At 39.0% G+C, this 15,871-nt stretch overlaps 1 protein-coding gene across 2 annotated transcripts in view; it reads right to left on the minus strand.

The window, feature by feature from the left end:
* Nucleotides 1–1,044: 1,044 nt before the first annotated feature.
* The window catches only part of LOC117399588 (glutamate decarboxylase 1-like), a 35,205-nt gene continuing 20,378 nt past the window's right edge, over nt 1,045–15,871 (minus strand). Inside the window, exons 7-15 of one of the 2 annotated variants that reach the window (XM_034915138.2) lie at nt 12,860–12,939; nt 12,194–12,248; nt 10,763–10,882; nt 8,377–8,441; nt 7,953–8,031; nt 7,553–7,702; nt 6,874–6,981; nt 6,098–6,187; nt 1,045–2,438 (exon numbers count right to left, since the gene is read on the minus strand). In XM_034915138.2, coding sequence (XP_034771029.1) covers nt 2,265–2,438; nt 6,098–6,187; nt 6,874–6,981; nt 7,553–7,702; nt 7,953–8,031; nt 8,377–8,441; nt 10,763–10,882; nt 12,194–12,248; nt 12,860–12,939 — 921 coding nt within the window. In that variant the 3' untranslated portion in view covers nt 1,045–2,264. The remainder of the gene's footprint in view (nt 2,439–6,097; nt 6,188–6,873; nt 6,982–7,552; nt 7,703–7,952; nt 8,032–8,376; nt 8,442–10,762; nt 10,883–12,193; nt 12,249–12,859; nt 12,940–15,871) is intronic. The other variant, XM_034915146.2, reaches the window with a different exon arrangement.

The raw sequence follows: 15,871 nt of genomic DNA on the forward strand, positions 1-15,871 counted from the left end.
GGAAAATGAATGGAGCAAAGTACAGAGAAGTCCTTGAGGAAAACCTGCTGCCCTCTGCAAGAAAGCTGAAATTGGGACTGAAGTTCACCTTTCAGCATGACAATGACCCAAAGCACACAGCCAAAGCTACACTGGAGTGGCTAAGGAACAAAAAGGTAAATGTCCTTGAGTGGCCCAGTCAGAGCCCCAACCTAAATCCAATCGAAAATTTGTGGCATGACTTGAAGATTGCTGTCCATCAACGCTCCCCAAGGAACTTGACAGAGCTTGAACAGTTTTGTAAAGAAGAATGGTAAAATATTGCCAAATCTAGGTGTGCAAAGTTGGTGGAGACGTATCCCAACAGACTCACAGCTGTAATTGCTGCCAAAGGTGCTTCCACGAAGTATTAACTCAGGGGGGTGGAGACTTATCCAATTATGATCTTTCAGTTTTGTATTTTTAATATATAATTTTTTTCTCAATAAAAACTTTTTTCCCCCCTTAACAGTGTGGAGTATGGTGTGTAGATAAGTGGAAAAAAAAAATCCTCATTTAAATGCATGAAACTCTGAGGCACTGACACAACAAAATGTGAAAAAAGTTCAATGGGGTGTAGACTTTCTATAGGCACTGTACATGATGCAAATGAACTAGAGAAGTAAGAATTCTGTCTTGAGCGGGAAACTGTTTAAGAGAATATCCTTCTTGCCTTTCACTACACCCACAAGCTAATTTACTTTAAATGTATCCAAAGATAACATTTTGGATATCAATTTTGACAACCTTACTGGATTGGATGTGACATTTACTGAATTGTGAGTTGCTGAAATGAACTAGGATTTATTTTCAAGTTTCTCACAAATTTCTTACTCAACATGGCAAAATATACCCCCAAAATAAAAATGTAGCATGTATTAAGGCCTACAGTAGAGGATCAATCCAGCAAGAAGGTAAAATGTAATGTAATTTTTAATTAATAATGTATAGCATTTGTACTAACAGTATTTACATTGTACACTTCACTGGACTAATAAATTATAAAATGAAGCCCAAAACAATGTACAATGATAATAATTTTGTATTTATTGATACATGAAAGTGGGGAAATGACAACTGAATACAGTATACACTGAAGTACAAGCAATAAACAAAAGCTGTTTATCAGTGTACAGTTGTTGCTGACAGTGTACAGCTATAGTCAAAAGTTTTGCATCACCTAGAATTTATGATTGACACACACAAAAAACAACTATATGAACATAAATTTAGATCTTTTATTTAACATCATGCAATCAAAGAAACTACAAAATGATATTGCAGAGGCCTAGTGGAAGCCATATTAGTAGTTCAGTATTTCATGTTAGATTTGAAAATGTCAATTTCTATTAGTTTTTCGTTAAGCATATGGAAAACTGCAAAGCGGTATGTAATTAAATATGTTAATGCAACACTATTTCAGGAGGTTTCATTCGACTTTTTGAAGTTAAATGAGTTGATTCTATAGAGTGATGCAAATCTTTTGCCCATAGCTGTATGTTAGACTGTGGTTGCCACACTCAGCTAAGGTTTCACAATATTTCTGGTTACTCAGTTGAGCCCCCCAATGAAAATGTTTATCAAATAAAATACCGATTTATGGATTCGCAAAGGGCGCGGTTACTGCAGAATTCAGTATAACTAAGATGCGGTAAATCAAAGACTTATTGTAACAACTGCTTTATTACACAGCTACGGTAGCGGTCTGGACCCTTGACTTCCATCAGACATACAGGTTCTTCTTTATCAAATCCTACCTCTGTTATGATTGTTACAGTACAACGGATTTTCAGACCAATTGTAATGATGTATATCATTTGTAAACTAATCATTTATTAAAATGCATATAGATCCTTAATGTACATCATCATTTCTAATCAGCTTTGTTAATGTAATTACAATACATACAATATGTGTAAACTGGAAGATTATTAAGTCAACCTCCTGGAAAAAGTGTGTAATGTTCTGCACCCATCAGTAAGTGCAACCCTAAAATGATCTAAACTGGAAGAAAGTTATGGTTACAAGTTAAAGTTCTTGAAACTTTTTACCCCAAATGCTTACCTACTCAATGTCATACAATGTATTTACAGTACAGTACCTTTACCATAAACATTTTGAACCTATAGACTAAAATGATTTCTGCTTATCAAGAAAGATCCCATAAGAACATGCCCAGTTAAATGCAATGGATATCCCCATTTTCAAGCAGAATCAATAAGCTCTAAACAAACAAATGCTGTCATTCACAGATCGTTTCCCAGCCTCACTATTTCTTCAATGAGGAAATCAACATCTGCCTTGCTTGTGGCTGGGTTTGAAAAGACACACCTGAAGAAATTCACGTTTTCTCCTTGTGGCTGGTAGCCAATCATTGTTGTTCCTTCTTCCATCATCTTTGCTTTTATCCTTGGGGCAACCTATTACAAAACAGACCAAAACCAGTTTAAGTGGCATATATCTGGATCTCACTATATATCTTATCTGGCATCAAAGAGTTAATCAAATTAGAGGCAATACTGTAAATGATGGCTATAAAACAGGTTAGGTGAAGTGGACCAATTAGTTATAGTGAGTCAAAAGTGACTTGAAATCTCAAGTTTAAAAGTAAGTAACTTCAAATGTTATTTTAGTTGTTTTACATTTACCTTACTATGTTATGATGTGTAATAATCTGAATGGTTCTGATTTCTTGCTCCAATATCAAGAGCGCTAATGAGCAGATTTCATCTGTGATCTGAGTGAGCAGAAAAATTCTCACTCTGAGCCACTGTTACTTAACACACCCACTGACTGCCCTGTTTTTAAGGGGAGTCAGACAATAAGACTCAACAGAACACACATTTTTAAAACGTCAGTACGTTGACATCGTTGTCATTGCTATGCTCAAACCGCTCTTTTTTTTTTTTAGTTCTTGGAAAAAATAGACCAGCATTGAAGCTTAAAAATTGTAAAGTTAGAAAAATGAAGAGAATCTACAGTAATTTTTAAAAAAAAAACAATTTTAATACAGAAAACAAGTAATTTGTATTGGTTAAACTATGTTTGAAATGTGTGTCTACACCTTTAAAATTACAGATTTATATTAAAGCATATTGATACAGGTTGAGCTTTATGTAGGAGATACAGGAAGTGAGAATAAGAGAAACGTGATTGAGTCTTGCTGCACTATCTATTTTGCTCTGCGTCCTCATACCCTGTACTTTCCCAATAAGCCTTTTGAACCACCTATTGTGTATCAAAAAACAAATGATACACAAGCCTTACACAATCTTCTCAAAGCTAAAGGAAATAGTCAATGGAAGCCAACTCAGAAGAACAGCTACCGTTTGTTTCTGTTGGGGTTCGGTAAGTTTAGCAACGGTTGTTTGGTAACGGAACATAAAATACCACAGAGCAGGTTGAACTGTCTGTACTGCTAGTAACAGGCAGTTTAAAATATCTACATCCCATGCTCAAGTATTCCTGCGGTAAATACACTTTCCACAGGAATGCATTATCAAGGAGGTTATGTGCAATTACTTGTTCTGAGTGCTTTTTAAAAAATGTATGTATTTTTTGGTTGATCATAAGTGTCTGTTATTGCCTTTTAGTTATCGAGAATAATAAACACATTTTAAATGGAAATAACTGATTTTGCATGGCAACAGATGTTGCCAAATGAGTGATGTATCAACATGATGAAGCTTTACTGTAGACTTTCCTACTTTTTTGTAGTTTGTGTATTTTATCCTTCCACTGGAAATTTGACAGCTCGCACTCTGTTGGTGAGGTGAGGTGATAAAGATGATGGAGGGACGTTGAAATTAGCGAGTGTGGTGATGATATATAGATGAGTAGATGGTGTAGGTGAATGGATGAGCTGAAGTGAGAATTATCGGGTCTTGGCTGACTCTGGAGCTGTCGAGTTGCGATTGAAATGAAAAAAGGGGATTCCCTCTGCAGACTGGGTGCAAGGTGAAGTTGTCGGAGAATACGTCTATGTGGGGCTATAGAACTTCGATCGAAACGCTTAACAGGTGGGGCTAGATTGCAGCTGCCAAATTAAACTTATTTCTTTTAAAGAAAACAATAAAGAAAATTAAGTGATTTAGCTTAAACACTTGGTTTCTCTTAGCAACTACCAGCAACTGATCCCTGCTTCTGCTGTACTCCCTCTGTCACTCTCTCGACTGTCAGCCAGGGTTGCCAGATTTTTTTTTAAGTAAATGAAGAGGCATACAAAATCTGCATTTTGCCTATCTACTATTTTCAATATGGTAGAGAAGTGCGTGTGTGAGGACTGTGGAGGGGTCAAGGGTATGTAATAGGTATGGTAAAAGGCAAGCACTATTGACTACTGCGGTAGTCCATCACTGTCAGAAGGCGGGAAAGATCATGAGAATACTATGGGAAAGTATTAAGGAGCTCATTACAGAGGACATAAAATCCACCCCTTTTTAGCTGAAGACCCCCATTAAAAAAATATTTCCCCCCACGTTTCGCCCCATGCAACATTACCCCCCATTTCCCCCCCGATTCCCCCCATAAATGGAGGGTTTACCCTCAATCTGGCAACCCTGCTGTCACCTCCCCACCTCAGCTTGAGCAGAGCGTCGCCTTTGATCTTTGCACTTACCCTGCTATCACACCACCACTCTCGAGCAGAGATCTAATTTAAACTTTGATGAATTCCATTACATGAGAGTAGGTGTTAAAACTTCATGCTGATATTGGACTCGGCTCTCGCCAAGACAAGCACCAACTAAGACATAGCTTCTTTTGCTGTAAACTAATGTGATCCATCTGCGTTTCCTTCCACCTGATGATGTAGATATCCTTCTGCCTGGTGTTGATGGCTGAAGTGTAATGCTGGCTCCAGGGATCAGCCTATTTTGCCTCCCTGGCGCATCAGCACACAACGGCTGCAATGCTGGCTCCAGGGATCAACCACAGTACGGCCTCCCTAGCGCATCAGCATGACAATGTCTGGACTGAGCTGAGTAGGATACTTCTCTGGGGTCTTCAAGTGGGCACCTTCCATCCTTGGTGTTTCGTCGACTAGCCCACAACACCTTAAGAGGCTCGACAGTGATTCTGGCGTCCCAGCATCACCCCATCCGTCCCCCACTCAGCTAAGCCCAGCTTACTTACCTTACTTTACATAAACGTTGCTTTCTTTCTACGATGTCTGAGGTCCCCAACCAGAATCTTTTTGTCTCAACCAGAGCCAGTTGCTGCTCCTCTCTGCGGCTTCAGATAAGTTCTTTACTATGCGTCGCAACTCTTGACCACTGAATCTGATGTCTCTGAGAAACCGTGTAGCTCAGTTATAAATGATCCCACTAAATTACAGGCTTGGGAACCACTTTCTCTGAGTTTTCAGACAATACTCATTTTAAACCTGAAAAAGCCAATACAACTATTGCTGGGCTTCATTATTTAATGATGGCGAATTAAAACTACATTTTGTTTAAAATAATCAATATATGATAAAAACGGGATCCAATTATTAAACTACTGGTGGATAATGCACAATTATTGTTTTAGCAGACAAGGGGAGATAATATAATTCCTAATAAGAAATAATTATAGATCGTGTTTGTAGTTGAGTAATTAAAGCTATGAATACATTTACAATTCATTTTTAAATGTTTTGTAAAGCTGACAGGAGATAATGAAGGTGTTTGACCTCGAGAAACGGTATGACTGAATCACTGACAAATAGTCACTTTAGTGTTAATAAATAAATGTTGGTGTTAAAAGAAATCTATTAACTTTTAGACCTGAAAGGAAAAACAAATATATAACAGGTGGTAGTAATGGGGTTAAAGCAATTTCAAAGCCTGAGAACAATTCATATATAATTCAATATGGGAGCAACACAATCCAGAACCACCTAGAATGACTGCGAACAGAATACAATAACAAGGAAAATGAAATAAATAAAAAATGTAAAATAAAACTACATTTGAAACAAGTCAACAAAATGTTGTATACTGCCACATACTGCGATGTATGTACTGCATAAGTAGTCTTTTGAAGGTCACATTTTCTACAAAATTAACTGTTAAAAAAAAAAGCAATGCTAATGTCATACCTCATGAAGTCTCTTGCTTCTCTCTTGTCCATTTGGCAATTCTCTCAGACTTGGTGGAACGTACCAAAAGCAAACATTGCTGTGCTCAGGCTGAAATTAGACAAACATTTCAGGAATAATTCACTTAATGATATAAATGTATATATTCATCACACAGAAATTAAAGGGTTGGAAACCAAATGTGCTGAGGTTTTTAGTTCTTTAGTTACAATCTTTAGTGCTGGACTGTAGTCAAATTAAATTGACTTACAGGTCCCCCAAAATTATGCGGATGGGCAGGATGTTTTAATGTGCTTGATTTATTTGGTTACTGTCTCTTTAAATAATGAAAAATCAATCTATTTTCTTTTTTTTTTTTTTTTTAATTGTGCCGTTTACACTTGTACAGTGGTATTTGGTGTATTTTGGTAAGATATTGTTTATATATTTCGTTTATATGTTTTGTCATTGTTTTTTAAACATGAATCTTCAAGAGCACTGTATAAGAGCAACTTCAAAGCTATCTTTAAGAAAGGACCCACCTTACCAAATATGGGTTCTACAATTGAATAGATGTGTTTTTATACTATGTTAAATGACACACAGCCTACAATTCACTTGCATTTTAGGTTTAATACCAAGAAATTGAGTAGCATAGTGATTCTTTGTTTTCATACCAACATTAAAAGCCACCTGAGCAGGGTATTTAGATTCAAAGGGGTGTTGAGCTATACTAGTGAAAACAGCTGCCACGATTTGCTTTCTGATGTTAGTTAAATGTCTTTAAAGAAACTTACTTTGCCGTCAAACACAAGTATAAAATCGACTCTCTGCTTCAGTTTGTTGTACAAATACTCAGCATTATCCAGACACTTGTTGACTTGTACTTCAAACCCTTCTGCACCCTGTAAAAAAAAAAATGAATGCCTTTGACAGCAAACTCTCAATTTGCTAAACAAATAGAGGTGTCAAGGGTAGTGGTATGCAATCTAAGGTCCTAATGGCTTAAAGCACAAAATACAAAACTTATCTTGAAGAATGACAATATGGTACAGTGCAAGGTTAAATACTGTCTGTTCTATGTTGGAGTCCTGTTGATGAACAATACAGAAACTAACATGAAATGTGCTTTTGCATTGCTTTATCCAATTATGGCACATTCACTGTAATTTTAAGAGAACAATTATATAGGTGCTGTTTGTGTACTTTTTCGCCATAGGTTACTTCTTTGGATGTGCCTGACCCCATAAAGTCATCTAATCTTAAAGTATTTCTCTGCTCACATTGCTAGTTTTATCTCCTATGACATCATTGGCCTCCTAATTATGCCACAAGCACTTGTCATGTACCATCATGCACAATACTGGGCCCCCATTTACAACTAGCACCTTTGTCAGCAGTAGCCTGGTATGATAACATTAACAGTGACATTGGCCTGCAGAGATCTGTGACCTCCTTTCCCTCTGTTTTTTTTACCTTAGCCTTCCACATTAACCAGAATTTAAAGACGTCAACGTGCCTGCCGCACTGAATGGCCTTGTCTCCAGTGTCATAGGAAACATCGTAATGTTTGTCAGGCTGAAACAGGTAGTCTGCACAGAGCTGGTTACACAGCTGGAGGAGACCCTGCAATATAATAGTTACTGATGACTGTTCAAAATTAATTGGCACTGTACACATTTAAAAAAGAAATCAGTAATGACAATGCCAGACTTCATTAAACACTTTGGTTTCCTATATTTTTGTAAAATATACTCAACAATTTAACAGTTCAAAGCATGTAGATTAGGGATTCACAGATGTTTTTTTTCAGATTCTAAATGGACATTATCTATACTTCTTTCTTGTGTTGAGGCAATGAGAATAAAGTTCTTACCTTTTCTCGAACGAGTATGGCAGAACATTGAAGTGGAGCACCCATGAGTTTATGAGGATTCCAGGTAACAGAGCTGGCTCTGAAATATAAAACAATAAGTGTGAATTCTCAGCAAGGCTTGCCATGAATGTATAGTACACAGCAGGTCTCAGTGCAGTGCCAGTAGTGTCTGTGAGCATAACATTTGTGTTATTTACTTGCTATAAATGAATGGGGATATGGACTCGAGTTTTCAAATACAATGCTACACATTTAGAAAGTTACCTTTGTCTGTAAAAACATGCAATTATTCAAAACAGTAAAAAAAAAAAATAGTTGGCTAGTGATAATGTTTCTCGTGCTAAGAAAATGTATTTAAATCCTTTATTATCAATACTTAAGTATTGTTTGTGCATCAATAATTGTGCCTGTTATGTTTAAGTACCTCTCTATGCCACTGAGTTTCACAGAGTGCTTTCTTGACATCAAAAGACCACCACCCCATGCTGCCTATGGAGAAAAATATATATTTTTATATATATATGGTATTTATTGTGCTAAACCCAAGTAAGATTTTTCCACATTAATGCTGGTGTCTATTCTGCATTATCTCACTCCTTATATCTTATCCATTTTCATCTTTAATTTATATGGTAGTATTATTTCCCAACAATGCAGTGCAAGCCAATGAACATTTGATAGGCGGCTGTGTGGTCCAGTGGTTAAAGAAAAGGGCTTGTAACCAGAAGGTCCCCGGTTCAAATCCCCTCTCAGCCACTGACTCATTGTGTGACCCTGAGCAAGTCACCTTGTGCTCCGTCTTTCGGGCGAGACATATTTGTAAGTGACTCTGCAGCTGATGCACAGTTCACACACCCTAGTCTCTGTAAGTCGCCTTGGATAAAGGCATCTGCTAAATAAACAAATAATAATGCAGGAAAATGCAATTTGTGTATTCCTGTGCAGGGGTCACAAATGGAAATTAGATGAAGGGGCATTCAGAACAAAAAATAGGAGGCACTTTTTTTACACAGAGAATTGTGAGGGTCTGGAACCAACTCCCCAGTAACGTTATTGAAGCTGACACCCTGGGATCCTTCAAGAAGCTGCTTGATGAGATTCTGGGATCAATAAGCTACTAACAACTAGATGGGCCAAATGGCCTCCTCTCGTTTGTAAACCTTCTTATGTTCTTATATACATACTATTCCTAAAATTAAGAACAGTAAATGCTTTATTAAGAACAATTTCTGGATTTGTATGTAATAAATATGTAAATATCTTTGGTTATAGGCATTACCATAGTAAATAGGGAATCTGATATGTATTGTTCAATATTACAGTAAGGTCAATATATATATATATACAGTGCTTTGCAAAAGTATTCAGACCCCTGACCAATTTTCTCATATTACTGAATTACAAATGGTACATTGAAATTTCATTCTGTTTGATATTTTGTTTTAAAACACTGAAACTCAAAATCAATTATTGTAAGGTGACATTGGTTTTATGTTGGGAAATATTTTTAAGAAAAATAAAAAACTGAAATATCTTGCTTGCAACCCCCACACATTAATATTTGGTAGAGCCACCTTTCACTGCAATAACAGCTTTAAGTCTTTTGGGGTAAGTATGTACCAGCTTTGCACACAGTGTCTGAGTGATTTTGGCCCATTCTTCTTAAAATAAAATATCAAACAGAACGGAATTTCAGTGTACCATTTGTAATTCAGTAATATGAGAGAATTGGTCAGGGGTCTGAATACTTTTGCAAGGCACTGTATATAAAAATACAAGAAAAACATTATCACATGTTTGGTTGCATATGAACTGTAAAAAAAAAATAAAAAAAAAAATATATATATATATATATATATATATATATATATATATATATATATATATATATATATATATATATATTTTTTACAGTTCATATGCAACCAAACATGTGATAATGTTTTTCTTGTATTTTGAGGTGACCGGTATTGATTAATTAGAGATGTATTACCTTTCTTACAAAATGTGATGAAATCTATGAATTCATATATATATTAGTATGTAGAAACATACCACAACAATACCATTATCATTATTATACAACAGTTTTTTTTTTTTTTGTATTTTTTATTCTGGTAAATTACAGCACCAAGATTTAATCACCCAAGCTAACGAATCTAAGAAAAGTTCAGAAAATATACTTGGTTGTTTATTTAAATACAGTGACTTATTTCTGTCTGGCTTCCTCTAATTTTCTGTTATCAATATGGGTAATGGCTCTTGTCAGTTTTGTTGCTATTCATACATAAACCTCAAATTAAACGATGCATCTCACACAATGTGTGATACACTGCTGGGTAACGATATGGATACTAATTAGGATATCTAAATACAGCCCCAGCTTGATAGATGTGCAGGAGGACTTGCATGCTGTTAAATGGGATAATTCGCTAGTTTTTCCAAATTGAAGGTCAAAAAGGAGTAAACAATACATATTCCCTGAAATACTGTATGTGAACGTGACTTTGTTCTGAAGAAATTCAGGCTGTGCACTGGAGTGAAAAGAACAAGAAATATACATTTTTATACTGTGTGTCTCTTGTAAAACTGAACATGCTACCTGCATGTTGGCGGCAGTGTGGGAACTAAACTGAGCAAAATGATCCCTTTTCCATGTATTATTCAACATTCTATTCCCTAAGTTCATTACAATTTTATCAAAAAGGAATTACTGAATCTAAATAAAAGTTCAATCAAGTTACGATATTCTGTTTTGCATATCGCTAGTATTGTTTGACATAACATTTAGATCTCTTCAGTGTTCTTACATCAACATGCATCCACAGTCTGTACTTCTCGCAAATGTCTGCAATCTCACTTAGAGGATCAATTGCTCCATATACTGTAGTACCAGCTGTCGCATTCACATAAAAAGGAACACAACCCTGCTTAAAAAAAAAAAAAAAAAAAACAGATGGAGAAAGTTATTACATACATTAGCTTTACTGGGCCATTAGCATTCAATCCCTCATTATTTAGGACTGATGCAGACATGCTTACACATGTCTATTTCATCAAGATTGGATTACTGTAATGCACTTTTTGCAGGTATCTCCTCTAAGATTATCAACAGGTTACAATATGTTCAAAGTAGTGCTGCCCGTATTCTCACCAAGACCAAGAAACATGAGCATGTATCTCCATCCTTGCTTCTCTCCACTGGCTGCCAGTCAAATATAGGATTGATTTTAAGGTTTTATTACTAACTTAATAATCCTTACATTCTCAAGGCCCTGCCTATCTTAGGGATCTCCTTCAGTACTACATACCTAAACGAAAATTGAGATCTGGTAACAATGTTCTTGTGTCTGTGCCTAGGACTCGTCTGCGCACTATGGGTGAGCAGGCTTTCTGCTCTTTAGCCCCACGTCTATGGAACCCCCTGCCGGGCTATTTGAAAAATTGTGACTCGGTTGATGTTTTTAAATCTAATCTTAAAACTTACTACTTTTGATTGGCTTTCTGTAAATGATTTGTTGTTCTTACTGTGTCTAGTGAAATGTCTGATTTTGTGAAGTGCTTTGTGATTTTTAAATGAAAAGCGCTACATAAATAAAATGTATTATTAAATATTGCAATAATACATGTAAATAAACTAGTTACCATTTTGCTTGCATTTGTTATATTTGTGCTAGGTTTAAACATACAAAATGTAAAAGTGACATTTGAAAGTTAGGAGTGTACCTTTTACAATATTTATTTACATCAAAAGACCTTAATAAATCGCACCCCATGTACAGTACTTTCAATAAGATTTGATTTCAAGAGTAGGTAATGACATGTTTGTCATCAACAGACTTTTGTACTTTTTTTGCCATTCTGAGGATTATTTAAATTACCCACTACAGTCAGAATATCCTTGATTCTAAAAAACAATGCTGCCAAATTCTACACAGTGCAAACACTAGAAGAGAAGGTTTTGTGGCTGGCTATATCTATATTGCATAATGGCACACACAGGATAATGGAAGAACTTCTCCGTAATACTTTCCATAATTGTGTTTGCCTTTGCAAAAACAAGATCATTTACTGCCTATGGGTCCTAACAATATGTACTAAAGGCAGTTCAGTCCACTTATCTCTTTGTCTATGTTCAGTTCATCTCTATATACAAAAAGCTCTGTAAATAAATGAAGTCTATGTAAATTAAACATTAGCAACTTAGCCATCTATCTAACTAAACCAGAAACAGCACAAACCTTCATTTCAGTTTCCATGATTTTCGATTCCAGTTCAGAGGGGATCATCTTTCCCCTAAAAAAAAAAAAAAAAGCAAAAACATAAAATCGTACTTTACATTTCTCTGCTGCGATTTTTATTTCCAGTAACTGATTTTTTGTGTTGTTGGGCAAGTTAGGCCTTGGACCTATGTCACTCCTCTTGGTTATGTTAAAATCCAAATGTGGTTTACAGAAATCTGATTTATTGAAGTACAAATACATTACATTAGATTTACTGAAATGAAGGCAGGATGGGATGCAGGTGAGTTACTCAAATATACAGCACATGATTTGCACAACTTACAGGGAGATTGACTATCTTAAAAGATGGGATCAATGAATGCTGAATGCTTCACAAGCCAATATAACCCAGCAAGTGTTATTAATCACTGATCAGGGTGTTAGAACTCTGCGCTACACCAAAAATATGATCTGTGAAGTAATTACTTTTAGTCTTTACTAACTATTCTCTGAACTGTTAGTTGGTGACAACGGTTTGTGGATATCTAGTCACCTAATTAAAATGCAAATTAAGACTGTAGACAGAATTAAATTTCAGATTAAGCTTTTTTTTCTTTACTCATCTTTGTGACTTATTACATCAAATACATGTATTTTACAAACAACTTTCACTTTAAATCTTACCTCTCGTTACATTTGACCAAAATAACATTTTCTGTTCCAATTCCAAGTACTGCAGCAGCCTTTCTGATAGAATAGTGGCTCTGAAATCAATGAATACATGTATAAATAAATAAATATAGCAACTAAAAAAGAATGACATCCTGTGACAGGCTGACCAAGGTAAGGAGACTCAGAGTCAGGATGTGCAGGGAAAATAAGACTTTTAATTAAACAAAATACACAAAACAAAAGGCATGATGGCCAACCAAAAAGACAAATACAAAAACAGGCTTTAAACAAACTATACCAAAAAGAACCACTCACACTCTCACAAACACTCCCCCAACATACCCAACCACTCCCTTTTATACAGGTGTCTGGGCTAATTGGGCAATTCGCACCTCATTACCCCAGGCACATTATTATTATTATTATTATTATTTATTTCTTAGCAGACGTCCTTATCCAGGGCGACTTACAATCGTAAGCAAATACATTTCAAGTGTCACATTCTACACATTCCTCACACAAACTCACTGAACCACACCCCAAACTCACTCTAAACAATACAAAAAACACAAAACCACCACAAAATGGGCTGCACCCCATCACACACCTCCCCTCCTTGTGCGCAGCACAACATGGCCTAAATGGCCACCTCCCCCCTTAAAGTCCCAAAATCGTCTCTTCTGGTGCTGGGGAGAGGGCAGAGGCATCCCCTGGCCCACAAGCAGTCCGGTGGTCCCAAGTAAAGATAGTCCGGCAGCCCCGGGCCATAACAGCAGACCCTCGGGAGGCGATGGCGGCAGCGGACCCTTGGGAGGCGACGGCAGCAGCGGACCCTCAGGAGGCAAACTCGGGAGGGGAGCCCCTGGCCATGAAGGCGGCAGCGGGAACTCCACTTCTCCCTCGTACTTCGTAACTAGCGATTCCCCTAGCGATGAGGAGCACCAGGCAACCCCAGGCGATGCAGAGCAGCAGGCAACCCCAGGCGATCCAGACGTGGCATCCCTGAGCGGAGTGGCTGTGGCATCCCTGGGCGGTGCGAGGCAGGCATCCTTGGGCGGTGCGAGGCAGGCATCCTTGGGCGTGGCCAACAGTGCAGAAACCTCCGGCCAGGGTGGCAGCGGCCAGAGTTCCTCTTCCCTGTTGGCTACAGGAGGTAAAGCCCGCTCCAGCTCCTCTGATGGCGGAGGCGGGAACAGCAGCTCGTCTCCCTCTGGTGGCGGAGGCAGGAACAGCTCCTGCTGCTCTGTTCCTAGCGGTGGTGGAGACAGAGACAGCTCCTGCTGCTCTGCTCCTAGCGGTGGTGGAGACAGAGGCAGCTCCTGCTGCTCTGCCCCTGGCTGTGGTGGAGACAGAGGCAGCTCCTGCTGCTCTGCCCCTAGCGGTGGTGGAGACAGAGGCAGCTCCTGCTGCTCTGCTCCTAGCGGTGGTGGTGTCGGAGACAGAGGCAGCTCCTGCTGCTCTGCTCCTGGCAGTGGTGGTGGCGGAAAGGCTGCCGACTCCTTCGGCAGTGGTGATGGGGCTGATGCTGGCCACTCAGAGGGAGGCTGTGGTGGTGCTGGCTCCCTCTGTCGTGGCGGCTGGGCTGGTGTGCGCCGTGCTCCCTTCAGCAGCATAAATAGAGGCTGCTGGGGGACACCAGCATCCTGCCCTTCTCCCCCCCAGAAAAATTCAGGGGGTTGAGCCTGTAACTCCTCCCCTTCTGGCCCTGGAGACGGCAGTAACGGCTCCTCCCCTTCTGGCTCTTGGGACGGCAGCAATGGCTCCTCCCCCTCTGGCTCTCGGGACAGCAGCAGCAGGTGAACCAGCAGGCATGCTCCCTCTGCTGGTGGCAGCGATGGAGGAAGAGACTGCAGGTAATCTTCCCCTGCTGGTGGAGGTGGCACCGACTCCTCCCTCTCGGGCCGTGGACGCACCGACTCCTCCCTCTCGGGCCGTGGACGCACCGACTCCTCCCTCTCGGGCCGTGGACGTTTGGGCTCCTCCCACTCGGGCCGTGGACGTTCGGGCTCCTCCCACTCGGGCCGTGGACGTTCAGGCTCCTCCCACTCGGGCTGTGGACATTTGGGCTCCTCCCACTCAGGCCGTGGACGTTCGGGCTCCTCATAGTACTGGAAGGAACAGGCGGCAAACTGATGTTGCTGGTTACAGAGGGGGCACAACAGTGGTGACCTACAGCTCCTCGGGTACCTGGCCCTGATGTACTCCTCCTCCTCCCTGTCCCTCACTTCCCAGTCCTTCTTCCACCTCATCTTCTCTTCCTTTTTTTCCTTTTTTTTTTTTTTTTTTTTTTTTAAACAAAACAAAAAAATCCTGCACTCCTGCTCCAAGTCTCCAGAGGCGCTATCCCACTCAGACACCAAATGTGACATGCTGACCAAGGTAAGAAGACTCAGAGTCAGGATGTGCAGGGAAAATAAAAGACTTTTAATTAAACAAAATACACAAAACAAAAGGCACGATGGCCAACCAAAAAGACAAATACAAAAACAGGCCTCAAACAAACTATACCGAAGAGACCCCCCCCCCCCTCTCCCTCTCCCTCTCTCTCTCTCTCTCTCTCTCTCTCTCTCTCTCTCTCTCTCTAACACGCCCCCACTAACATACCCAACCACTCCCTTTTATACAGGTGCCTGGGCTAATTGGGCAATTCGCACCTCATTACCCAAGGCACATTCCACACATTCCTCACACAAACTCACTGAACCACACCCCAAACTCACTCTAAACAATACAAAAAACACAAAAACACCACAAAATAGACTGCACCCCATCACACATCCTCAATATGAAGATCTGATATTTACAGTGTTGCTATTCCTTCGAGTTATCCCCATTGTTTATAATATGGCCTCTTTTGTACAGCTTTACGTGGCTGATACCTTTATTCTAACTTTGGTCCAATTATTATTACTTGGAACTGGCAAATACAGGGAGGATTTCACAAGAACACAAAGGGATTATGGAGATTAATGTTTCTTTTGTTTTTCATTTGGACTGTTAGGAAATTAAAGTGGTTACAGCAAA

The sequence above is a fragment of the Acipenser ruthenus genome, chromosome 4 (assembly GCF_902713425.1).
Source record: "Acipenser ruthenus chromosome 4, fAciRut3.2 maternal haplotype, whole genome shotgun sequence".
NCBI classification, from domain to species: Eukaryota; Metazoa; Chordata; class Actinopteri; order Acipenseriformes; family Acipenseridae; genus Acipenser; species Acipenser ruthenus.